The sequence below is a fragment of the Terrapene carolina genome, unplaced genomic scaffold (genome assembly GCF_002925995.2).
Source record: "Terrapene carolina triunguis isolate 2854851 unplaced genomic scaffold, T_m_triunguis-2.0 Scaffold88, whole genome shotgun sequence".
In the NCBI taxonomy this organism is placed as follows: Eukaryota; Metazoa; Chordata; order Testudines; family Emydidae; genus Terrapene; species Terrapene triunguis.
The window spans coordinates 4,770,723-4,798,412 of record NW_020664439.1 but is presented as its reverse complement, the minus strand read 5'-3'; the positions used below and the strand labels follow the sequence as shown (position 1 = coordinate 4,798,412).

The window sequence follows — 27,690 nt, the reverse complement described above, 5'->3', positions numbered from 1 at the left end:
ATATATACATATATGGTGTTACCACCTCGTCTAATGGCGCAGATTTGCCTTAAGGATATGGGCAGCTTGGAAGGCTGCTTTACTCACATTTTTCATTAACTGGCCACACAAAACTTCATTCACCATTCCATTCTGATCCTTAAGAATGTCCGCATAACACTGCATCCATATAATAGAAATGAAAGGGTAAATGTGGTAAACTAATTCTGTGCAGGATTTCTACAGCTCATCAGACTCCGTTTCCAGTCACTCCAATTTGCGTTAGCTGAATTTAATTAGAAAGGAATACATCACTTAAATAATTTTTTCCCCCTTTTAACTGGCAACTCCCTCAACCCAAAAAGGTTGAAGCAGTTATCTGATGTATATTATGGTATTCTATAAAGAAATTCACTTTCACGATTCTACCTTTTAAGACCCTGCATATGTTACAACAGTGCATTAGCGATACAAGTTGTAAAATACTTTTCGGTTCCTTTGGATTTTGCATATGGTTTTTGCATCAGTCACTGCATGAGCAAGCTTTGTTTTTTTTGTTGCTTTTTTTTTTTTTAAACATGCATTCAACTAGATATGGATCAGAATAAGTTTATACTCCCTTTTTTATCATTATAATTAGCTAAAAAATTGCAAGACAGTCCACAAAACAGGATTTGCTTTAAGACTAACTGCTGGAGTTCCAAGATGTAAGATATGCAGCACTGGAAAAATCTTCAGTGATCTGGAATTAGTAGTGTTTAGCAAAGTGTTGAAAGCATTCAGAAGAAAGAAAGTCCTGGTTGGAGGCATGAGGGCTTCAGCACCAACTTTTAAACCTCAATTACTTGATTGCATATCTCCCATCTTCAAACCTACATTCAGAGAGAAAGAGGCAAGATAGATACTCATAACTATGTTGTACTTTAAGCAAGTAACATCCCAGAATCTAGTTTAATGCTGCAAGCTCTACACTGTTATGCATTTAAAATAGATTGATTTTTTTAAAGGCAAACTATAACCTCATGCTACTTTATAGCAGTTATGCTGTAAACCCACCATCCACTCACAGCCCCTTCAGTCACCAACTGGGGTGAATCCGGGGACAGCAGCTTTTATTACTAGAAAATCTTGCGTTGACTAGACTTTTTTTAAAAGGTCACTGACAAAGTATTTGATTTAAAAAATATTTGTTAGCTTTTGAATTTTCCCACTGAGGAATTTGTAGCACACTCAAGTACTTCGTACTTCACTGCAACAATCCTGAACACAAGACCCTTTGTTTTCCTCACACATCCAACATCCACTGAGGTGTTATTTTTAAGTAGCTTTGGCAGTGAAGAGATTTTCCTACAAATGTCATACCCCAAATGCTATTTATAACATGATTGCTGGCACAGATTTTGTTACAAAAAAGGACTAGGTTTTCGGAAGCAAACCCCTCAGTGACATTCCACGGACTTCACAAGCAAAAGAGAACAGACATTCCAGATTTGCCAAAATCCAAATAAAAATGGCTAACTGCTCCAAATGCAGGCAGTTTTTAATACCACCACTGAAGTGTTTTAAGTCAAAGCATAATACTTTTCGTTCACATCTCATTTGAAGAAAACCTTTAATACTTAGCAACTAAAGCACTGAGCAACTGAAGAAATTACCTTAAGAAAATCGTAGTTACTAAAACTGATATATTTGGAATGAAGTAATAAGATGTTTACAAATAGACCTGTGCACACATTGTGTTTCATATGAACGACACTCCCTTCAGATAAGCTTATACTGGTGAAGTTTAACAATCATTCCACTGCGATATTGCAGAAATTATATTGGTCACATGGTCATAATGCTGGCCTGGAGTCACAACTTATCATGCAAAAAGCCACATATATAGGTCAGCAGAGCTAAGTGCTAGTCCCTGCTCAGCTAATCTATTGTGGAACCCTAGAAAAGTCACTTTACTTCTTTGCCTCAGAAGAACAGTACAAAGGAAAGCATAAAATAAGATTTGCAGATGAAACATGCTAGATGAGAGTTTATTATAATGGTCCCAATCGTATAGCTTACTCCAGCAAGGTTTCCACTGATGTCATTGGAAACTTTATGTAAGCAAGGGTTACAGAATCAGTCCCACTGCACTAGCTGCATATTGAAAGGTTATAGGTGGACAATGTGTACATTGTTATATGCAACTTATCCTTAACAATTCTGCCCTTGTGCTCATGGCACATTGTTACTTTAACCCCTTCAGATATTTAAGTCAATACCACTGAGGGGTTAGTGGTAGTGGTAGCTTCTTTTTACAGATCTGAGAACTGAGGAACAGATGTTAAGCGCCTTGTTCAAAGGGCACACAATGAGCCCGTGGCAGAACCAGAACATATCAGTGAGCTCCTGACTTCCAATCACAGAAATGGGCATGGAAAATAGGGGACAGTTAGATTTTGTCTTAACTTGTTATAAACATTTAACAGAGCAATAAATGAAGGGAGCCAGCCTGATTCTGCTCTCACACTGATTTTATAAACATATAATTTACACTAGTGGAGTTACTCCTGATTTGCACTGGTGAAACACAAGCAGAATCAGGCCCCCAAAAGAGTAAGAACAATAAGCCGTGTCAATTTTAAGCAGCACTCCCCATTGAAACTAAAAAAAATGTATAATATGCTGGCTTCGTAAATTAACAACTTTTTTTATCAGTAGAAATCTAGAGCAGATTTCACAAGTCTTTCTCTCTCCATGTGTAGTTTAAACTGTGTTACAGACTGTAATGATTTTTCCATGAAGACTATAAACAGTTAAAATTTAAATTTAAACCCACCTGAATTTGGGTGATAGGAATGATCAGATTCTTATGCTTACTAGTAAATGGCCTCTCTTTCTGGGAAATGTTCATCCATAAGGAAATATGAAGTGCCCCTTTATTTATACTGATCCAAATAGCCCCCTTATTTAAGCTGATCCAACGTCCATGTTTTACATATTTTTTCACTCATGGATCAGTGTTGTTGGATTCAGGAATTGTCACAAAACTCAAATCACTGAGCAAACTAGCCTGTTTCCATATAGACCCCACAGGGCCTTGGATTCAGCAAACCTAACATTTCTACAGCTGTGCAAATTAAAATGCTGTATTTTGAGAAATAGATCATTTGGAATTCTATATGCAGGCATCAATGAGATGAATATGCAGAAAAAGGAAGTCTCATCAGAAGACAGACACGTGTTTAAAAAACATCCTTCCTCCTACACAACTTAATCAAAATGAACTGACATTTAGACAAAATAGTCTACTTATATCCCTATTCACTGAATTGGCATATTGTAAAATTCCCCCAAATATCTTAATGCCTGTGAAATCTCCATGAAAGAAGCTGCAGTCATGTAGTCATTTATATACAGGCCACTGTTTCAACTGTAGGCACTGATAACTTACGCTGCCAGAATAATCACCACTGTGGGGGCACATAGCTATAGGTTGGTGTTCCTGGAGCCCGATATGTGGGCATAGTAACTGGATGAGGGGCGACTGGAGTTGGGGAATGAGTTGTCAACAAAGTACCTAGGAGAAACAAAACATTTTTATATTAAATATTTTTCACAAATATGCCTTTCAACACTATTTAACAGTCATTTTGAAAACCAAAATCATATTAATCAGAACTTGTACATCTTTTGACATATACTAATATGAAACTTCTGTGAATCTGTATCTTAGCATGTTCAGTTCCATCTACCTTCCTTCAAATGCTTATGCAACAAAAGCACTTTGATATTCTGTCCAATGCATTTTTAGATATTTTTTAAGTAGTGAATAACTACTTAGCAGCAGCTCCAGACCATAAGCACACATTATACACTGAAAAATACTTTTCCTCACAGCAGGCTCTGTGTGCTGTAGGAACACCTGATGCAAAAGAAAATTGACTAGGGTAAGTATAATTTAGTTCCTGTCTGTGCAAATGGGTTTTATAGTCAAAGGGACTGTAGAAGGCAACAGACTGGGACCCCGGAATCCTAACAATTTCCTTCTACAGCACTTCACGTACAAATTACTAATGTTTAGTTGCTGCTGCTTACCCCACACAAACAAAGAAACTGGGAAAAATACAAAGATAATGAAGAGAGCACACAGTGCTGGTCCTGAAAAAATATCCCCACCAGGGTTGTGGGATACCTGAGGTTAGAAAGCTGAAATCTGTAGTTCAGTAATCCAGAACACTATCATGTAACACGATCATTAGTTAGCCAATCTGAAAACTTTTAAGTGGTGCGGGGAAAAATAGATTTCTTACACTGTTGATGCTTAAAAAACAGCATCACTCAAAATTCTGGGGAGAAGCACCCCAAGTGTATATTAATTCTGTACTAGAAACAGACTTGTTTCTGAGACATTTAATCAAAGACACCAATTTCTTCAAATTGACAAAGTCGCTCAAGTTCTAACATAGCTTAGGGCTAATGCGGACAGGACTGCGTGTTCTGTAACTGTGCTAGGGAACAATATTACGACCTAGGTCTTAGTCATAAAACTATGTTGTTCTGATAACACTAAAAACACATGTTAGAACATGGGCACCAGTAACTGACAGTCAACTGTGCTGACCACAGTTGTACTTGCATTATGTCCAGGCCCAAAAGCCTTCCCTCTGAAAGTGCAGCTTGGGAGTTCTTGGCAGTTCTGAGCAATGATTCTCTATCTGATTAACTAGAATGGAGAGTTCACTTAGCACTCAGCCTGGGAAAGAGAACTGTACCCTTTAATTCCCAAACCCCAAGCGACTAGAGGAACAAAAGCCCCTCTTGATGATCTCTTGGGCAGCACTGCAATTAGAAGGCCACGTCAGATTTCCTTGGTTTCAATGTTTCTATGCTGCTTACTTGGCCTGATCCAGAATACTAGAATTTTGTAGTTAGAATGGCTTAAAATTCATATACAAGCACACAAACATCTCACATTAAACAAAACTAGTGGTTGTGGGAAACCTATAACTGCAGTACATTTCTGGTAAGGCCTTAACATGTAATGCATCCATACTGTAAGAGATGGACCACAAACCCAAACTGTACTTCATCAAAAAGTGTAAGCAATATAAATCAATCTACCTGCTGACATTGCCATAGTGGTCCCAGCCACCATTCCCATAGTCACACCATTTCCTCTTGGTGGTGGAATTGGAGCAGGATACATAGTTGCTGGCATGCCATTAGGCTGCACAACTGTGGTGTGATGGATTACGTGGGGTGGTGCTGCATATAAAGGCTGCGTGTAGTAAGTGCCTTGCTGTTGGAAAAGAAAATAAGTAAACCTACTAAGTATATTTTCACTATCACATGTACTGAAAGCAATAATTCAACCTTTGAGATGTTCGAGGCAGCAATGTTTTATTCCAGAAATAGGAGTCTGATGTATGTCAGGGACTGGAGACAGAATACTTAAATGCTGAAATAGAGAAACTAAAACTTCAGGGTTGAAAAATGGTTTTTCAGCTACTAACTACTGGTTGGGCAGCCAAAACCCCCAAATATAACCTCTCTCTAGAATTAAGCTGTTTTGTCTCTTCCTCTGCATCTGGATTTTGTGTTTTTGCCCCCTCCCCTCTCATGCCCTGGGGATCCTGCAAGGTTGCTCTCCCTCCCAATAAACGATGTGGCTGAGGATTGGGTGCGTCTCCTTCCAGAATCAGAAGCCCCAAAAGGTTACTACAGTGCAATATGAAGAAGTTTTCTTCCCGCAGGGCCCAAGTAGACCACTTCAGAGTACTGCCAAGGCCCTGCAAGCAAGTTTACGTAAATATTACAACATGCTGCACCCCGACTCCCAAGGGCAGCTCACTTTTCCTAGTCTGAGGCTTTGGCTACACTGGCACTGTACAGCGCTGCAACTTGCTGCGCTCAGGGGTGTGAAAAAACACTGTAAAGCGCCAGTGTAATCAGTGCCTGCAGCGCTGCATGCTCGCTCGCAGCGCTGCAAGCAACTCCCCTCAGAGAGGTGGAGTACATACATACAAGCCCTTAGTTTTCATCTAGCCCTGCCCCAGCTCTTTCCTCCTTGCTTCTACTTCTAACCTCTCCATAGCATCACACTTATGCCACTGTATCCTAGATACTTGTCTAGTGATGCAGAAGAGTGAAACTGATGCTATCATCAGTTTCATTATGCTGCTTCAGCTGGGCCATAGGGGAAGTACTCTGTATGGAATGTCAGGAAAAGTGTAGTAGAGACTGAGGTCTCTCCTACCACGTGAACAATCTCGCTTCTGTTCCTGTTTTCACAATGGCACAGTAGGAAAAGTGGAGTGAAACTGACCAGGACAGCATCAGTGTGATCCTGCTATTCCTGCATAAAGGAGCAACAGCAGCTGCCACAATCCTCTCATAGTAGCTGCCACAATCCTCTTTGAAGCAGGGGTTAAGAACTTAAGAAAAGGAGTGCCCAAAATTTAGTTTCCAAAGCCAGACACAGGCACTTTTACAATTTTACCTTAAGAGATTTGGAAGTTAACATGCTATTTTTACAAGTGACTTAGGCACTTAGACTCTTAAGTCTCACTGATTTTCAAGTTTCCAACTTACATAATGTGACAAACACTTTTCAAAATTAGGTGACCTATTTAGATAACTAAAGCTAACATTTTCAAACGTGCTGAACACAAGCTCACATGGACTTTAATGAGTCCCTCAACACTTTTGAAAAATAAGGCCATGTATTCAGATGTCTAAATCTGGACTCAGAAGCCTAATTTTAGGCACCCGTTTTTTAAACTCTTAACTTTAGTGTACTAGTACAGAATCATAGGACTGGAAGGGACCTCAAGAGGTCATCCAGTCCAGTCCCGTGGACTCATGGCAGGATTAACCCTGACAGATGTTTGTCTAACCTGCTCTTAAAAATCTCCAATGATGGAGACTCCACAACCCCCCCCCATGGCAATTTATTTCAGTGTTTAAACATCCAAACAGTTAAGAAGTTTTTCCTTATCTCTCACCTAAACTGCCCTTGCTGCAATTTAAACCCATTGCTTCTTGTCCTATTCTCCTTCTAACAACCTTTTGTGTATTTGAAAACTTATGTCCCCTCTCAGTCTTTTCTTCTCCAGACTAAACACCCATTTTTCCCCCCCCCCCCCCCCGATCTTCCCTCAGAGGTCATGTTTTCTAGACCTTTAATCATTTTCGTTGCTCTTCTCTGGACTTTCTCCAATTTGTCCACATCTTTCATGAAATGTGGCGCCCAGAACTGGACACAATACTCCAGTTGAGGCCTAATCAGCGCAGAGTAGAGCAGAAGAATTACAAGGGAGAAGCCCATCACTGTGCACAAAATAAATTTACATGCTGGACAGGCAATTAAGTTTTTTTTTGTTTTTTTGTTGTTTTTTTTTTAAATACATGAAGCATTTTGGTAACAAACCCTCAAAACATGTAGAAATAAGCGGTCATCTTTATTTCATGAAACAATGAAACACAACATTGAGAGTTTCGACGTTTACAATGCATGCTGAAAGCAAGCTACTATTTGAACTGGCACAAAACAGTTGAGGTTTACTTTTTACCTGTGCATATGGATTTTGCTGTGGATAGGCACTTCGAACCGGATACACAGCAGTCTGGTAGGGGTTGGGTGATGAAGAATAAGGTGGCACTGCACCACTGGTGGGTGAACAGGATACTTTATATGGTGTTCCTGGTGTATAACCTGAAACAAGGATAAGTCTGCTTTAAAATGCCATAGGCAAGACAATGACCAGAGTACTGCGTACTAAAGTTTGAGACTAATATAACTGAATTTATTATTCTTAACCCTCATGTTTCACATTTATCTTATTCAGTATGATATATTATCATCAATACCTATGCACATATTCTTAAAGGCATTAGTCACATAGGGACAGATATAGTCAGTAATACCTGATTGCCTGTCAATCAACTAATTCACATAACTCACCACTTTCCAATTTACTAATGGACTTAAGGAAGCTGCTTTCCTACAGAAGACTATGAAGAACCCAAAGATCCTCCTGGACTAAGTCAAGTGCTCCAACAGAACAGAAGGAAGGCGGCAGAATGGAAGAGTAGTGCCAAATGTGGCCACACACTGATGTTAGGGAGAGGAAGGACGTAGTACAACACATTCGGCTTTTGGCATCTAGAAAACATGGCTTAACTAGGATCTTTTTCAAGTCTACTTCATGCTGTAACTCACATTTGTTATGACACTGATGAGAAGCTTGGCTCCACCATAATGGATAGGTCTATTTTGATCAAAATGACTTGGAATGCATTAAATGCTAACCAAGTTCCCAGCACACCCCAATAATCATTACAATCAATGATCTCTTTGCAAAGGGGAAATCTCTGCAGAAAACTATGCAATGGCAGAACTACCCTACTCTACAGGTTAGAACTATTTTAAATGGTTAGAAGGGCTTTCTCAAACATTATAGAGGGGTGCAGTGACACCTCCAGCTTGCATCTTCCATTTTTACCTTTAATGATATTTCCTTGCCATTTAACAGCAAATGCCAACATTTTCAGACTTGGATGCCTAAACTAAATTTTAAAATCTAGGCTTCAGTGGTTAAATGCTAAAGTAAGATACAAGTAACATAAGCACATAAGTCACTTAAGAGCTTAGATCCCATTTTAAAGATGGCACTTGTGTACCTACATTTTATTGGTATTCAATAATAAAGACCTTTATACAATTTGTGTGTAGACAAGCTCCTAAAGATCTCTTATGACTTTTAAAATAGATTCATAAAAGGCTTGATCCCACCACAATGCTTTTACACATCTCGGGCGGTCCATAGAAGTGAGCCTCCCTCTCAGGCATGTTAGGAGCTACGCAGTTATTACCCAGATATGCAGTGACTGAGGCATATGCTTTTGGCTCAGACCCCATACACCTGAAAGGCAGATCTGAGATTCCTTGGGCCTACTCAGTGGGTAAGGAGACTTAGGATAATGGAGTCAATGTCTGACAGAGCATGCAAGAAAACAGTGAGAAGCAGCACCGTAATTGCTTACACTGGGCCTTAACTGGGAGAGGCTAGAATATGAACACCCTCTGTCAGCAGTGCATACCTCTGCCAATGGAAGTGGGGCCATACTATGAACAGCCCTGAGGGAGGAGACTAAGGCCTCAAGTCACACATGCTGAATGATATAATTGGCATTCCCAGTAAGGGCACTTTCTGGCCTTGCCTCATGTGGTATGGCTCCATGGAGCTGATGCAAAGTGCTCAGTGTTAACTCTAAGAGAGCCACCAGTGGGTACCAAAAACAGAATCCAGTGACTGGTCCATCTTGCCTTAGACGTTAGAAGTCCATTGGTTATAGATGTGCAGCTACTTAAAACTTGAGTTTCTGTATCAGTTTTGTATCAGAGGGGTAGCCGTGTTAGTCTGAATCTGTAAAAAGCAACAGAGGGTCCTGTGGCACCTTTAAGACTAACAGAAGTATTGGGAGCATAAGCTTTCGTGAGTAAGAACCTCACTTCTTCAGATGCAAGTAATGGAAATTTCCAGAGGCAGGTATAAATCAGTATGGAGATAATGAGGTTAGTTCAATCAGGGAGGGTGAGGTGCTCTGCTAGCAGTTGAGGTGTGAACACCAAGGGAGGAGAAACTGCTTCTGTAGATTTTTTTTTTTTATAATGCTTTTTGAGGAAAAAACCTATCTAAAGATAGTTTTAATTAAGATACATTATAGCTCAAAGATATCTCATCATGTAATAGGGATTATAAATTCTAATTCTATAGTATGAGACAATATATTCATATAACGTGTAAGAAAAGTTTTCTAAATGAGTTCCAATAGCTCATGGATTTATGGGGTTCCAGGGGCTTCTGTATAGATTATTTAGGTTAATCTTTCTATCTACCCAATGGGACTCAGTCTAGAAGATACCATCAGGGATGCTTAGTTTTGCAGTTCTCAAAATGTGGATTTGTGTCTCCAGAGATAACATGCTTATTAACAGCAAAAATGTTTTAAAATATATAGAGGTGAGAAATAACAGATCTCAACCCTACTGTCCCTCTGCAAATTTGTGTACACAGAGTCAATCCCTTACCTCTCTCTAAAAGTGCAAAGTTTCAAAAAGTTCAATAAATAGAAGATAGTTGGGGGCAGAATAGATCTGGACAAGGAGAAGAAGTCTGGAGATAAATGTGAGAAGGGAGGGACAGGCCAAGTGAAACTGTTTGGGCAGCATATTCCAGAAGTCTTGAGGCCTTTCTAAGTGTAACCTTCATTGATTTGAGATCTACCATACCATTCTCTCACTAGAAGGGAAAATCTATAATGTCAGCAGGCCGTAAAAGAGACCCAGTTTGGGAATAAGAACCATTCAAGAAATATATGTTTGCTGATGATGTTTTAAAGAAAGTCACACCAGTGAACTGGTGGAAGTCACTTAAGCATTTGGATTCAGAGACTGCTGAAGTGATAATCTCACTTTTAACAGCAGTAGCTTCTTCTGCTGGTGTAGAAAGAATATTTTCTTCCTTTGGACTAATTCATTCGAAATTGAGAAATCATTTGGGATCTGAAAAAGCAGGAAAGCTCGTTTTTCTTTTCCAGATTATGAACAAACAGGAAAAGGAAGGTGAAGACAACTGAGTTAGCTGCAGAAGCCAATACACCTCCACCCCGCTATAACGCTGTCCTCGGGAGCCAAAATCTTACCACGTTATAGGTGAAACCGCGTTATATCGAACTTGCTTTGATCCGCCAGAGCGCGCCGCCCCGCCCCGCCCCCCCCGAGCACTGCTTTACCGCATTATATCCAAATTTGTGTTGCGTTATATCGGCGTAGAGGTGTATTTTAAGTTTCTCATGTTGACCCGGCAGATATAGTCGATTTAGTTTTTGTTTTTTAAAAATATATATTTCATTTAACTATTTTAATTAAAAACAATTTTAACAAAACCAAACCTGATTTTAAAAAACGTTAATGTTTAACTAAAATTCAAAAAGTCATATGTTTGCTGTTGAAGAAAAAAATCCAGAATACATAACGTTGTTGTTTTAGTTAAATAAAACAATTTAAATGTCTGTCTGGTGATGTTCTCCTCCTAATACAGCATGGCAAGAAAATCCTCCAAATATTAATGATTAACCTGTTGAATTGGAGATAGTTCATCTCCCATTGACTTCATAAATATCTGCTTCAATTACCTTGGTAAATGAAATAACCAAACAATCATTCATTTTCTGATATAGCTGTAAAACTAATCTGAAAAGTTTTCAAAAATAAATCACTTTAAAAATGTATAGTGTGTACCTTCTAAAAATGAAACCTACATCTGAGTTGTGAAGAATATGTATTGAGGTTATAACAACCAACAAGAGTGCACTTTTATGTAGAAATCCATGATTAAATTGAGTCTTCCTGACTAGTGATTTAAATCATGATTTGATTTAAATCAAATACACCCTGTCTTCTGCCTTGAACATACAAGATGTAGAGCAATTTCAGCCATAGAGGACTTAACGGCAATGCATGTTGATAGATATGTTCATCTAGGGCAGAGTTGGGCAAACTACGGCCCACAGGCCACATCCGGCCTGCAGGACCGTTCTGCCCGGTCCCTGAGCTCCTGCCCCGGGAGGCAAGTCCCCAGCCCCTCTCCTGCTGTCCTCCCTCCCCCACAGCCTCAGCTGTCAGGGGCCGGGGGTGTGGATAGGGGTGGGGGGCGGTCAGAGGGCGGGGAACAGGGGGTTGAATGGAGGCAGGGGTTCCGGAGGCGGTCAGGGAGAAGGGGTGGTTGGATGGATCAGAGGTCCCGGGGGGCAGTCAGGAAGGAGAGGAGGGGTTGGATGGGGTAGCAGGGGGCAGTCAGGGGCGAGGGTTCCGGGGACGGTCAGGGGACAGGGAGAAGGGGTGGTTGGATGGGGCAAGGGTCCTGGGGCGGGGGGCAGTCAGGAAGGAGGGGGGGGTTGGATGGGGTTGTGGGGGGCAGTTAGGGGCGGGGGGTCCAGAGGCAGTCAGGGGACAGACAGCGGGCGGGTGGATGGGGCACCGGTTCCAGGGGGCCGTCAGGGGGCGAGAAGCAGGGTGAGTCGGATAGGGGCTGGGGCAGGGGCAGGGGCCGGGCCACGCCTGGCTGTTTGGGGAGGTACAGCCTCCCCTAACTGGCCCTCCATACAATTTCTGAAACCCAATGCGGCTCTCGGGCCAAAAAGTTTGCCCGCCCCTGATCTAGGGTCCTCTATTCCCATGCCAAATGCTACCTCTGCCTGGGGAGGTGTCTTCTGGTTTCTGTTCACAGCTGCCTAGAGTCAAGGACTTTGGCACTGATGTATCAGAGCGTTGCTGTACCTCTCTGCACCTCCCGGATTCTGTGTTTCCAGAGACACAGTGCCCTATCTGATAATCTGGAGTTCAGTATGACCAGTTCATCACCTCAATATACTGGAGGCTTGGAGGTCTTGGTTTCATTGCAGACAACAAATAAGGTAGTCTGGTGGGATTCTGAGCATTTTTTAAAGAAAAAAGTTATGCTTATAAACTACCCTGCCTCAAATTCAAGACCCAACTGACAAAGGCAAGCAGAACAGAGTACTCCACCTGCTGTGCCTTTAGACAGTAATTCAGGGCAGGGACCCGAGATGTGCCAAACAAACCACTGTCCAGTTCCACGTACAGTGATATTATTATTATAAATATAGAATCTGTGCACAATTAGGAGTTTAGATTGCTTACTCTCTGCCCTAGCAAATGCTGCCATTCTCTTCTATAAATGAGAGAAGTTGATGAGTCATTAAAACTCATAGCCCTGCAAATAAGCACCATGTTTCCAGGCATTAACTATGTAAGTACTTACTGACATATCACAAAGTCTGAGAACAGCTCTGTTTGCCCTGTGAGAAATAAGGTTCTCCTGTTACCCCCTAAATTTAAAGTCACTTGTCCAAGTCTTGTGAGTTGGTGATTACTCTCAGTTGTAAGACTTTATGACTGCATTCTATTTGACAGAGCTGTCCCTGGAATCTAACAGAACAACACTTTAGAACTATCTTGTAGAGACAACAAGGTTGTTCGTATGAAGGGAAGAGGACCAAACTATATTCCTAGGTACCATATATTGTTTTCCACAAGTTATAACTAGACATTCAGGGCCAATTTTGGAGAAGTACATGAGTACTTCTGAAATTCTGGCCCATAATGGATTCGAGTGGAGGAGCTCTTGAAGGTGCATAGACAAAAACTAAAATCAGAATAGTATTACTGAATATTGAACTACAGGAGTGACTACAACCATACTTTATGTAATGAGAGTCATGAATAGTACAAATGACAAGCTTCCCAGGGCCAGAGGACCTAATATCTACTGTCTACTTCCTAGAACCGCAGTTTGCAGAATGTCAGGCATCACTTAAATTTTTTAAGGTAAGCTTAAGAGTTAAATTAAGCTTAGTTAAGCTTACATTGCCTGAAAAAAGTTATAATGAAATCACACTGTCCAAGCTGGCTGGCCCCTTAAGAGGAGTTAGGCTCAGCTTGGCTTGGGACATAGCATTTAATCTCCAGCTCATCCTCATCTGGTGACTCAGTTACAACTAATGATCCCACCTATGAAAAGGTCAGGGAGAACTACATAAAGAGGGAAGAGAACTCACTGAGGGAAGAGTTTCCTCTGTCGGGGAAGTGCCTGGTGAAGGCAGGCTGGAGAGACAGGGAGCAATTAGGTTCCTCTGGGAGGCTCTGGAATAGGGCTTGTAAGAAGCAGAGAGGTCCTGGGGAAAACTGCTGGAGTCCTTGGGGAGGAAAGGCAGTGAGGAAACTTGCTTGGAAGAAGAGCCTCCAGGAGAAAAAAACATGGGAGGAAGTACTCAGCTAAAGGAGCAAAGAAGGAACTCTGCAGTCCCCAAGAAGAGGGGTGAAGAGCAGGGAACTTCAATGTAGCCCAAGAGCCCTGTTGGTGTGGATTCTTTGGTTGGACTTTTGTTACTCCAGAAGGGGACACAACTTGAAAGAAGTGACCTCGCTGGAGGACAAGGCTATGGAAGATGTAGCCAGGCAAGCCATTGCATAGCCGAAGCAATGGTCAACAGGGGGCACTGGAGATGAAGACCCGAGCGATGGCAGGCTCCGACACCAGTGGGCGCTACAGTGGTAAATGAAACCACTTACATGACCCATTTGTGACTTAGGCTCTTCATACAAATTCCTCTCCTTCCATCCTGCTCTCCCCTTCTTCTCTTCCCCCTCCTCTCCCTCACCCGCCCTGTCATCTTTGGTATGCTTTACACATCAATCGATAAATACTAAATTTTTCTAGATAAGTTGTATAGCAATATGCAAATGAATAAACAGGCTAGTTTTTCTCCACTATCCTTTTCCCTTTCATTGCTAATGTAGATTTATGCAAGCCATAATATTTTACAAAGGACAGTATGCAATTTCTTATCTGTATATAATATCCCTTTTGAAAAAAATCTAAGGTTTCCTTTCCGAGTGTATCCTTCTGTTGTGATTGGAGATTAATTTAACAGCTACTATCAAGTTTCTCCTTCTTTCCAATATTAATAGAATGCTCATCACATTGAGGGATTCTTCCAGGGATTCTTTCACTTTTGTTCGTTGGCCCCTGTGCATTTCTTCCTTCTTCCCCAAATCCCTCCTCCTGCCTGCCCCTTAGCTGAGCAGTATGAGACTGTTGTTCCTAAACACTGCTCTTTCCCCACAACCCAGTAGGAACACAATAGTAAAGCTGTCCAGAATCATAGCTGTTTCACCCTGTTGCTAGAATTGTTGGACAATCACCGTATGCAGGTGCATGACAGGCACGATCCTGAGGTAGGAAGGGGCACGTAGAATTTAGGAGGTGAAAGATCAGAGGAGGTGATAAAAGGGTATATTCCAGACGCCTTTCTGAAAGAGGAAGGGAAGAGACTTACTGAGGGACATGGAAATAAAGGGAAATATCCAGAGGGTCAGGTCAGAAGGGACTAGTGAAAGATGTTAGCAAAAATTTGTGTAAGGATTTTAACTACCTATCTAATACTTGTCTCTGGCAACTAAATAACTCAAACCTCCCCAAAAACAAGTTAAAGTCCTCCCTTATCTATAACAGGAGACTGCATGTGGACACTGTGTAAACATCCCCAGATGCAAAAACTGAAGTCACTGGTTAGTTTGGAAGACCACCATTTTATGCTATTTTCAAAGTAAAAGAAAATGTTATGCATTTCTCCTCACCCCCAATTTTAAATGCTTCTAATGTAGACAAAGTTTTTTGAGTATTTCTAAGCAATAAGTATTTTATGCATACCTGTTTGGAAGGTAGGATTTGCTCCTGGGTACATGTTGGGGGAATAGGCCGGGGCAGCTGCTGCATAGCCCATTGGGAAACCAGCTATGACAAAAGAAAACAATTCCAGGTTATTTTCTAGATAAGCAACACAATGTTCTCAGAGAATTTGTTGTGCATGATACTTTTTGACCAAAGATCAACAAAAGTTGCAATTTTTCGAAATTCATGTTACTACTAGTTGAGAAGAAAAGCTAAAAAGTCTAGTAAGCCACAGTTCCCATTTCTCAACACCCCCCTCCCGCTCCCCGAACACACTTTCAGCAAAAGTCTGAATTAGCCAGCTCACTAGTAACTGCAGTCAGATTGCAAGCTTTAATATTAAATAATCCAAAAGAATATCAAACACTGAAATGCATTAAGACTACTGAACTCAGAGTGAGCCATTTTCCCTGTGTAAAGAGAAGATATAGAAGTGTGAGTGACTCATTTCCTGGATCACAGTTTCCCAAATTGGACAGTAAAAGCCAACTTTAACCCTCCAAAATATCTTGTTTTTATTTAACCTAGATTGGTCTCTGCTTTTAGATATCAGTTATACTCCTATCGTTTCAACCACCCACAATGACACTCAGCAGTTACAATCTGTGATTCACTCTGGCAGAGTGGCAAAATGCTGTGTTGACACCTTGACACTGATATACACAATTACCATGACTAAACCAATGTCAAGAAAGACAGGAACCAAGTTCTAAGGTGATAATAGCATGTAGTGAAAGACAATCAGGGTGGACTGATTTAAATAATAATTTAAATTGGTAATTTAAACCAGCAAGCAGGAAACCTTGATTTAAATCATCCATTTCAATAGTGTTTTGCATTTGTATTTTGTAGTTATTTTCCTTGGTTGGTAACTATTAAAACATATTAACTTACAACTAAATACAGCCTTTACGCTAAATTTGATGCTTCTTTTTGCTAACCAGGAGGATACCTATATCTATACACTTATTAAGCATTAATTGCTTCAGTTACCTTTATTCAAATTCTTAATTTTTACATTTTTGATTATGTTAGAAAAGGATGCGTTTCTTCTTTACTAGATAACTTTTTACTTGTGATTTGTGTCAAGCAACTAAATGCACAAAAAAAGCATTTTAAGCTTTTTATTAAATAAAACTAGCTTAAATGTGCTGGATGCATAAGAAAATATTATCAAAACATGGTTTTCCTTTCAAAAATGATTAAACAAAGAAATGTTAGCAGCAGCCAGTGAAGTGACTGTTTTCGGTCCCCATGTCCTTCAAGATTTTAGCAGCTTTCATCCTCTCACTTTGTTTTTATTCATAGATTGGAGAGGAAAAAAAGCTTTCTTGCTTTTTCAACTCCCAACTGGTTTCTTAACTTTGAACCAGTCATTCAATTTGTTCCGTTCAATAAATTGGAAAGAAAATATTCTTTCTGCATCTGTAGTAGAGGGTACTGCTGGCAAAAGCTTGTTTGTCACTTCAACAAGCTTTGTTTCCAGGTGTTTAGCCAGTGACTTCCATCAGTTCAGTGGTTTGACTGTCTTAAAAAATTGGCAGCAAACATTACTGCTTTTTTTTGTATTAGATAATAATTTTAGGCCTTGACATACATTGTCAATTTCAAACTTTCGAAAGTTTCTTTTAAATCTGATTTTTAATTTTTTTTTTTGTTTTTATTTAAAAAAATATTTTTATCCATAGTGTCAACAATTGACTGAGGGTTACACTACTATGTTATTTCACTGACTTCAGGTGTTAATTAAAAAAAATGCTTTAATTATAACTTGCCACCTAACACCACTATTTTTAAGGTTGTTTGAGCTTTTCAATCCTCTGTCCTTATTTTATAGGTTTCGCTCCACAGTAAGGGTTCCTACTGAGCTAAAACAAGACACTCCTAGAGGAAATTACTCCTGTGAAATGTAAATAAACAGCACAACGTAAGTAGCAGATTAAACAACTTCTCCCCACAACCCACTAGTCTTTAAATCAAATGTTTTCATTCTTGACTACTCATTTGTTACTGTAATCCTGCCTAAGTACCCTTCTTAACCCTTTTCCCTATGTTTGGTATTTATGAAGATATCAGTGCCTTTAGATAAAGTAGAATGGAACACGCAGACAGATATCTTCTGTCTGCGTGTTCCATTCTATGCATCTGAAGAAGTGAGCTGTAGCCCACGAAAGCTTATGCTGAAATAAATTTGTTAGTCTCTAAGGTGCCACAAGTACTCCTTTCTTTTTGCAGATACAGACTAACACGGCTGCTACTTTGAAACCTGTCTTTAGATAAAGTGTGCCTTCTGAAAACAGAGACCAGTTCAGCACCAAAACATCCTGCTAAATTTAGCAGTTCTGAAGAATCAATCAGTGGTCTTATGAAAAAGGAGGCCAGGGATGTTTTAGTCATGCAGTGACTAAAAGTGTCTTATCTTTAATTAAACAAGTCCCAACCTTCATCATTTACTTAAAAAAGCATGTTTTGTACCCTTTAAACCTGAACTAGACAAGATATAGTAATTTAATTTAATCTGTCAATATACCATTTTACGGCATTAGATCTACATTTTATCAATTTAATTTAATTCATCCTGTTTAATTCCCTGAATGATTAATGAAATATGAAAAATCCATATTCATACAACACAAAGCTAAAAAAACCAACAAACAAAGCTTGGCACTAAATATATATTCAAACACTAAAAAGAAAACATTAGTAAAAGTTCTGAGGTTAGTGTCCTGTTTAAAATTAAATGATGAAATTGACAATTTAGGTTACTAACTAACTAAATGTACTATAATCTACTAAAATCAATTAAATTTGCTACATCAGAGAGTCATCAAGCTTTAATGGATTTACAGGGTGTATGTACTTTCTCTTATACAGTAAAGATTTTGCTTCAATTTCTTCTGGCTTCAGTTTAGCTAGCAGATGCAAAGAAAATACTCTATATTTGGACTAGTTCATTCACAGTTGAGAAATTGAGTTGAAAGAACAGCAACACTTGCCTTTGTTCATAGATTGGAAGAGAAAAACAAGTGGAAGGGGATGAGATCTACTAATTCTAAAAACGAAGTACAGAGGGGCCAGATTTTCCCTAGGTATTTAGGCATCTAAAAATGCATATAATACCAACTACCAATAGTAGTTGGTATTATATGCATATTACCTTTTTCATCCATAGATCCCGAAGTGCTTTACAAAGGCGATCAGTATCATGGGGAAACTGATAAGAACTTCTAAAAACCACATTAAGCACCTAAGCATATCAGGAGCCTAAATAACTCCCACTGATTTGAATGGGAGTTCAGCAACCTCTTGCTCAGGTGCTTCTGAAAAATCCCACTATGCACCTATCTGCATCTTGAGGCACCTAAATACCTTTGAAAATCTGGCCCCTGGTGATCAGAAACTATCAACTCACTAACTACAGTTAATATTTCCTTTGTTTAAATGAGTTTTAAACATGTGTTAAACTTTTTCTTTATGTATCCAGCACATTTAAGGTAATTTTATTTAACAAAAGACATTTTAAAATATTGATTTTGTAAGTTAATTCCAATTTCCATCTCACGTAGCCTGACAAATTCTAAGTAAAAAAAAAATCTAAAATATGTAATTCACCATTTTCTAAAAGAATAAACATACAAACTAGACTCTGAATAAACTTATGTTTAGCTATAGAATTGCTTAAACACGTGTGTGTGGGTATCTTGTATGCTCCTAGTTAGCAAAAAGTACCAAATGTAGTGTTGTAAAGATTACATTTGGTTGCAAATATGTTTTTATGGCTATACTAACCAAAAAATAAACCTTTTCTTAGGAAAATAATTGAAGTACAAATGCAAAACACAAATTTAAAATCAATTATTTAAATGTTTGCTGCTTGCTGATTTAAATCATGACGAAAATCATGCACTCTGGATGGAAAGCAAATTAACTAGCATCAATTAATGTAGGCAATATAATAACCAATGAAAATGATGGCAAAGGTTTTCAAAGACTGTTTCTATAGCCATTCAACTCTGCAATATTCTGTACAGCAACTGTTGAACTATTATTTTAAGTTATTTCAATAACCTTAAGTCTTACTAGCCACATGAACTTTGTTATAGTGAGGGCTGGCAATTTCCCGTGGAAAAACTAGTTTAGGATAGGGTGCTGGTAAATACTAGCTTAAACCTGGTTCAAAGAGAGAAACTGGGAAAAACTTACATACTTTTTACAATTGAGCTTGCAATTACAGTAAATCTGTAGGCCCAATTATTACAACAGTACCTCAGTGCAAGAAAGATATGTAAACTGAAAGAGATTCAGAGAAGAGCAACAAAATTAGGGTATTGGAAGAATTTAATTATGAGAAGATTATTTTTATGCATAATTTGGCTAAGCAGGGACACACATACCTATAAATATTTGACGGATGTGAACACAAATAATGAATTTAGTATGACTGAACAGCATATAAATAACCAGGATGAAACTAAAACAAGTTCCCAACAGTAACACTTGTTAAACTGGAGAACAGTTTTCAATGGAAGTTATAAATCCTATCACTTCAAACATTTAAAAGCAGAATGGACAAAGCAACTAAAAAATCATGTATAGAGCAATTCCTGCCCTAAAAGGTCTATACTTCTCATATCTATAGTTATTTAATAGAATAATTACTTGAAATACTTCATGGCAGAAAAAACATTTATATATTTCTTCATTTCATACACTCTCACTGAACTCTGGATAGGCTTAACTAATGGTCTTATGTTACTTCTGAACTACTGGAGGCTTCAGAAGCCACGCCTACTCAAACTAAACATTGAGTTGTGAAAAAGGAGGCGGGCTTGGGGATGAGAAACAAAGAAAACCTCAGAACAGGAGTGGGAAAAAAAATAAGGGAAATACACAGAACCCTATAGTTTTGGCATCACTAAAAATATTGTTTAAAAATCTTTGGCACTGGAACTCTGTGTCAATTTTTGTATTGTATTTGTGGCACACAACTGCCAATGCCTAAGAAACAAAAATTGTAGAATATAAAAGGAAATTTTCAGCCAACAATGGGCCAATAGTAGACCCAATTGTTTCCCTTCAGGCCATTAATTTTAAATTTAGTTACAGTCCTTAAGGTAACTTTTTTCCAGACTAGTTTAAGGAACACAAAATACACCTCTACCCCGATATAACACGAATTCGGTTATAACACGGTAAAGCAGCGCTCTCGGGGGGCGGGGCTGCGAACTCCGGTGGATCAAAGCAACTTCGATATAACGCGGTTTCACCTATAATGCGGTAAGATTTTTTGGCTCCCGAGGACAGCGTTATATCGGGGTAGAGGTGTACAACACAAAATCAAGGCACTTAAATGCCCCATCTAGTCTTGATGTGATCGGCGTAATCTATATGAGGGCTGAAGGACCAATCGATCAAGGTGATCTATTCTTGAATTATAAACTTGGTGAGTGAAAGTTATCAGAAGGTATGGAAACATTCACAAGTGAGTCACCTGAGTGTCTACACTGACAGGGTTATAATGAACAACCCACAGGCAACCCTTTGAAAGAAAACTTAAGATAGAAATTCAGTTGTTTACCTGGATAACCAATTCCTTTGGCATTTGCATAGGGAACCCCAGAAGATCCAGGGCTATAAACAGGATTCATGATTTCAATAACTGAAAAGGAAACAAGAACATAATCAGATCTACTTAGCCAAGTATATGGAGTCCCTAGAATCCTTGGAGTTTAAATGCAATTGGTGGGAAGGAAAGTGCACAATTCTACCACCCATCCCAGCCATCCACATTTTAAACTGCAGCTAGAGAAACACACTTGTGCTGCTCCTGTATAAAAGTTTCTAAGAATGTTTTTTTCCCTGAGTCCACTAAAGGAGTGGTTACTAATGGGCAAAGTATTTCCCCACTGGTCAAGTGTATTATTTTCAAATTGTACCCATATCCCCTGCTCTCCAAGCGAATATAAAACCACCTAACTGTCTCAAACTAGCATTCGCTACCATCAAAACACTGCTTCAGCTTCCCACTCACCTTGCCTTCTCCATTTATGTGCACCTCCATCTCAATCTTGACTTTTTTCCTCCTCTCTCTTCCTTTACTGTAAGATTATGTCTGTGATACTCAAACAGTTATACTCTGCTACTGCTTTTCTTGGCAGTGTGGAGTAAGGGCTATAAAATAAATGAATCTCTTTGGCATGGGATTCTAATCTCTCAAATTTAAATTCCTGAAGCATCAATAGCCTAAGAAATAAATAAAATAGCTGGAAAAAAAAAGTTCTACACTAAATGGCTCAGAATTAGTATGAAAACAGCACCACAATTCATATGTTCAAGTTTAGTCTACATCAGTACTATAAGTGCCCAAATCTCAAAAGTTGCCATAATTAGCAGAAAAGCAAAAAGCTTAACAGGTACAGAAGCTAAACCATGCTCCCACTTCTAGAGCTGATATTGTACGTCAAGGTTGAGGTATTAGCAAGACTGCAAAGAAGCTTCACTAATTTTTCTATTCATAAGGGATTCCAGTCTCAAACGGTCAGTTTGGCACATTCTAAAGTTAAAATTCTCTTTATTAGAGATTTTTAGAAACAAGATTATGTGTTGAGTTAATTGTACTGCTTTTAATTTTTAAAAAACTGAGTTTCTTCAAGTATGACACATTAAAACAGAGGACTGGGATAAATATGTTTGCAGGTATGTCTCCTCTTTTCTGTCCATTAGTGCTAATCCTGCACTTAAAATAATATCTGGTAGCAAAACATGCATGCTACCAGAACTAGCCATTCCATTATTCTTGAGTCCCTCCCTCTCTCTATTGCTTGACCTGTAAATGTTATATGAAGGGACACTCTACTAGTTTAGGCCCAAAACTGTCACAAAACTGAGTATAGAACATTTATGAAGCTAAATAAAGGGCTTCAGTAATTAAAACATTACCTGCATGTAGCGGGGTGATTACCCACTCCTACCCTGAGGGGTTTAAAGACAGCCCTGAGGGAGGGCTGTTGGAAGGGAAAAAGCTGCTAGGCTGATTGGGGAAGTAGCTGCAGCTGGGCCACGCCCCAATCAGGCCTCAGCTGGCCCTATATAAGAGGCTGGGAGCCAGGCGCTCAGCAGTCTTTCTCTGTTTGTAGAGAGGAAGATGGATCTGGCTGCAGGGAGCTAGAGGCAGGGTACCTGAGCAGGGCTGGGGAGCTCCAGCCTGGAAAGCCCCAGGCTGCAGCTTAGCAAGAGGCAAATAGGTACTGGGGGTTGCAGAGGGCAGCCCAGGGGTAGGCAAAGGCAGCAGGTCCAAACCCAACCTTGCTGATGATGAGTGGCTTATACTGCAGTCTGCCCCAGGGAGCGGGGGCTAGTTGGTGACTGGCAGTGGCCTTATTCTGAGGTGAGGTGGGGATAGTGGGTGGGGGTTCCCTGGGGAGGGGAGACCCAAAGAGAAAGGGGGCACTGGGGTTCTGGGAGGGACACTGGGCCAGTGGCAAGGCAGATCACTAGTCTGCAGGGGGTGCTCTGGAGCTGAGATGAGCTAATTCCCATGGATGACCTGCAGGGGTGAGTCCAACTCCTTACACTGCAGCATAGGAGACTTACTGTTATATTACTGTAAGGGAGTTAAAGTTAAACTGGCCAGTGTAGCTTCACTAGCTAACATGAAAGAGTGCAAAGAAATAAAAAAGTAGAAATAGAAAAAAAAAAAAAAAGTCAGCCAGATTTTTAAGATGAGAATAGTTCTTTGTCAAAATATTGTTTCTAGAACAGTGGTCTCCAAAGTGGGGTGTGCATGGCAGGAGGAGGTGTGTGTTTTGTTTTGGTTTTTTTTTTGGCGCTTTGGCAGTTTGGGCAGGAGTCAGAGTGGCTTTTTTTTTTTTTTTGCTTCAGCAAAAATGGTAGAGCTGGTGCAGCAGGGAGTGCGTGCTCACATTTTTTTACTGATAGGGGTGCGCAATCAAAAAAGTTTGGAGACCACTGTTCTAGAACACAGAACCATAAGCAAAGAAGCCCCTTGAACTTGTGCAAAAAGAAATTTACTATGCTTTCTGCAAAACCATCTGCTGTATCATTTTTAATAGAAAATCCAAAATACCACAGAAAATGGTATTCTACAAACTCGACTATTTTATCTAATAGCAATACAAACATTACTTTAAAAAAAAACAGGCAAACCTCCAGCACAGAAAAATCAAATCACTTAGGATATTGGAAAAAGTCCATTTAAAAGTTAAATGACATTAACCCACAATTTACATTGCCTAATATTAAGGAACATTACCTGCAGGTGCATTTACTACCTGCCAAACTGTAAAGGAGCAATTTGACCTAATCCCCATTAGCAACAACATTCTACAACACTTCCTGACTCATCCACTCCTCCATGTACAAAGCTGTGGGATATTTTCCTTACAATCACAGTAAGGTTTAAGGATTAATATTTCACTAGCCTGTGCCATTTTACTTCGTCTTTCTCACTCTTTTCTGAATCAATTAACTTTCATCCACTTACACATCAGCACATCTTTCATGTTGTACGTTGCCTTCCTATTTCCATCTTTTTCCCCCTTTTAATGTTTTAAAGCATTCTGCCTTTTTAGGCCTTAAAAAAAACCATGAGATCCCAGCTTTCCTTTAGTCCTGGTATTTCCAAATCATGGAGTGAATGCCCTGGGAGATGGCCACTCCTCTGTGTTCACACCTGCAGGGCTATCACAAATCTCTCCCTCTCTCTGGTGCCCTCGCCCCGTGACCTCCTCTTTCAAAGTGCAGCTCTCCCCAATCTCTATAGTAACTGGGAGGCAACAGTTCTAAGTAACATGGGAGACTTCTGGGGAAGGGAAGAAGCAGTAAGAGTATTCAATGTAAGGGAGAGGGAAACAAAACCTGCATTGTCATAAATAAGCAATAGAGCTGAAGAACATGCAACCTGAGAAAAGATGGAAAAACAAACCCAGAAAAGAGAATTCTAGAGATACTGGACAAAAACAGGCGAGACAGCAGCTCCAGCAGGGCATCACATCAGCTGAAATGCAGAGTAAGGAGCCAGCACAAAGGGGACTCCAGACAAGTAAGGTAAGGAACCATGGCCTTAAACTGCATCACACAGCCTCCTTGTGGGAAGTACAGAGCTGTTATTAATACTATGTCAATTCTTCCATTTCAGAGACATCCATACTTGGAAAGTTTGTACACATGTATATGAACCAATGTAGACCCATTTGTGCTAACAACAAAGGAAGCTGCAGTTGGACACAGCAGGTGTGTGTACAATTGTGGTGTTTAACCAGCAGCTTCCACCACTGGATGGAGCTATACCAGTATAGAAAAATGCTTACACATTTTCCAAGCATGGACTGAGCCTTAGACACCACTCAACTCAGTGAAAAACAATCCTTTCCACATCTTCAGTGAAGGACCCAACTTGTTTGTGTGCTAGAAATCACGCAGTCTCCTCCTGGGTGTTGCAAACCCCCAGCCTTTTCTATATTGCTAGTCATTTTCAGTCTATATTCAGTCATTTTATGTGTAGCTTATTCTGAAGTATGCTTGGAAATGTTTAATAGGGAAAAATTTATTCCCCCCTTTTATTTTTTTTGCTCAAGTTCGCCAAATCTCACCTTTGGGCAGAGCCTAACATTCAAAAAACTTCATTCCTCTCCATCTCCCCTCTTTCCCTCCATTTTTTTTTAAACAATCCCTCTCCCTCCATTTTTTTTAAGTGACTTCGCAAAATTGCACAGGAAATCTGTGACACGGGTGAGAATAGCACCCACACCTGACTTCCAGTCTCATGCCTTAGCCACAAGTCAGGCAGGAAGAGAAGTGAGCTCTGAACTCAGGATTTTGCAAATCCGTAAATGAATTCCTTTTCAAATATGTTAAATCAGTCTTCTCATTTGTAATTTTCTTAATAGTAGTTCTAAATTTTTTTAAGGTTGAACACAAACTAACATTATCTAAAGTCTCTATTTACACTCGTATCTGAGAACACAAAACATTATGATTATACATTACAGGAAATTTTAAAATTACAGGAAGCCATTTAAATGTGCAGATTTACCCCATCAGTTAAGGCAAGTTGTGGTACAAACTGACAGGCAATGCCAAGAACCTGAGGGTTAACAAGCATCGTTTGTAATTTATTTACATTATGTATTTACACCTCTGGAAAGGTATAATGCAAAAGAGCTGGAAGATATTTTTCCTCTTTGAGAAGAATGGCAATGAATCTCTATATATAAGAAAAATGTTAACCTACTCACTTAAGTACTTCTTCATGTAGAATTTCCATTAGTTACATTTGAAGCAAAGTCTTCTCAGACTAGCCCAGTGGTACTCTGATCACACATAGAATCAGAGTTTAAGAGGACTTTTTTTGTGTGTGTGCCTCATGAGATAATTGAGGAGATGTTATATAATTTGTGAGAAAGTACAGGTAACTGAACCTCCAGTTCCTTGATAATCAGAGTCCTACAAAAAAAATAAACTACCCTCTCTGCTGATTTTGGGCACTTAACAGATTTTCAGGTGCAAGGGAAAAAATGAATACTTAAAGAACAAAACCACTTCAATATATACGTATACTTAAGACAACATTTCTTCTTTTTGGTAAGTTATTAGCCTACATGGGTGCTTTCCTAACATTAGTTTTTCACTTTATTCTGCACACCTTTTAGAAATGAGAGGCAACTGTCATGAGTTCCCCACAAAGATGGAACCTAAAAAAGCATTTCTAATTCTTCCTGTCTTTCAACCTGGAAGTTGAAATACATAATTAATGTCACAAAATGCAAAGGTTGGGAAGCTGTGTTTTATGACACGTCCAATTAGAAGTCTCACTATGAAATTGTATTAATTCAGACAAAATCTAGTAAAATTAGATAACATATGCTAGTAGTAAGCATCTTAAATTGATTGTAAAATAATACATATTAAAGTGCAGTTCTACTATTGATCTCTGAAGCAACAGCACGTTACTAAAGGGAAACAATTTCTCAGATGGAATAAAAAAAATTTCAGCAGAAAGTTGTGATGTCTGTTTCAAACACTGCAGGGGAATGTCTAATTAAAGCACAATTCATCTTTTTTTTTTTTAAATCATAGAATCCTTTCTAGGGTTGTAGATTTGATCAAACTTTTTTTTTTTAAATAATTCAAACAAAATAGTAAAGCCTATTGAACATGGTACTGTTTTGATAAGCTGCACACTCAGCTACTGCAAGCAGATTCTTCAGCATGCACTGGAAATATTTACTGTAACTATTATTTACATAATTTTGCTGACTCCGACCACCTGGTAGCATGCAAATGTCATTTTCATAAACGTCTTGGCAAGACTGTCATTTAGCCTACATCAGTACAGGACTAACAATATGTTGCAGGACAGCTTAAAACGTACCCTCTTCTCTGACTTTATTCTAGGGCAGTAACTTTCTCTGGGGGCAGGGAGAAAAATTAGGGGCAAAATTAAAAGTAGACTTGGTCAAAGACAGGAACATGGCTGACAACCACTGGATGCCTTGCCCATCACTTGGCCGCTAGCGTCCTCAAGGCCAAGCCATTTTTGACACCTGTTACAGAAAGTGCCCAGGAGCCTCCTCTGCCTGTGGATCGTGCTTGATGGCTGCTGGAAGCGGCCTGCCTCTTTGCTAGCGCCCGAAGGGTTTTCAACCGCAGGGGAGGTGGCTGGGGCCGGCAGTCACCAGGGCTCCCATCGGCGCTGGATGCTCGGGGCGGCGGCCGCTCCGAGGGGCAGTGCCAGCTACGTTCCGGGCTGCGGTATCGCCGCCAGGCTCACGGAGCCGGGGAAGCGCCAGAGCCGTGCGGGGACGGCGCCGCGGGGCGCAGCCACTCCGGCCCGGGGCCTCCCCGCCTGAAGGGCAGAGCGCCCGGCCTCCCAGAGCGCGGCGGCGGGCGCTGGAGGAGGCGCCCGCGCAGCCGGGCCGGAGTCCCGCCGCTGTCAGCCCCGCCAGCAGGAGGGGGGGAGCGCAGGGGCCGGACGTAGCGCGGGCGGGGGGGAGGGGCGCACCCGGGTGCACGGAGGTAAATAAACCCCGGGCCGGAGACGATCCCCCCCCCTTCCTGGACATCGGATCCGCCGGGGCCCCCCAGGCTGTGCGCGTCCAGCAGCCCAGCGGCAGGCCGCGGGGAGGCAGCGGCTCCGGCCCCATTCTACACCGGGGGCGGGAGGAGTCCGGAAGCCGGCGCCATCCGCACTCACCGGGCTGCGGCGCTTCGTGGTGGCGGCCCCGGCTCTGGCTCTGTCGCTCGGTGTCTGCTGCGGCCGGGGGAGGGGGCGGAGCCTCGCAGTTCGAGGGGGCGGGAGCTAGAGCGGCGGCTGGGGCCTGCGCCTCCTGCTGCTGTGTGTCCCGCGGCACCTTCCCGTCCCTCTCCGGAGAGCTGCGCAGCAACTGAG

General features: G+C 40.5%; 1 protein-coding gene across 1 annotated transcript; it reads right to left on the bottom strand.

Moving 5' to 3' along the window:
• Window positions 1-554: 554 nt before the first annotated feature.
• Window positions 555-27,690, bottom strand: FAM168B (family with sequence similarity 168 member B). The gene is made up of 7 exons (XM_024216862.3): window positions 27,496-27,690; window positions 20,860-20,940; window positions 15,261-15,344; window positions 7,533-7,675; window positions 5,083-5,260; window positions 3,413-3,538; window positions 555-851 (listed from the first exon to the last, which is right to left on the bottom strand). The coding sequence occupies exons 2-6, from the start codon at window positions 20,927-20,929 to the stop codon at window positions 3,426-3,428; spliced, it is 588 nt and encodes a 195-aa protein (XP_024072630.1). The 5' UTR covers window positions 20,930-20,940; window positions 27,496-27,690; the 3' UTR covers window positions 555-851; window positions 3,413-3,425.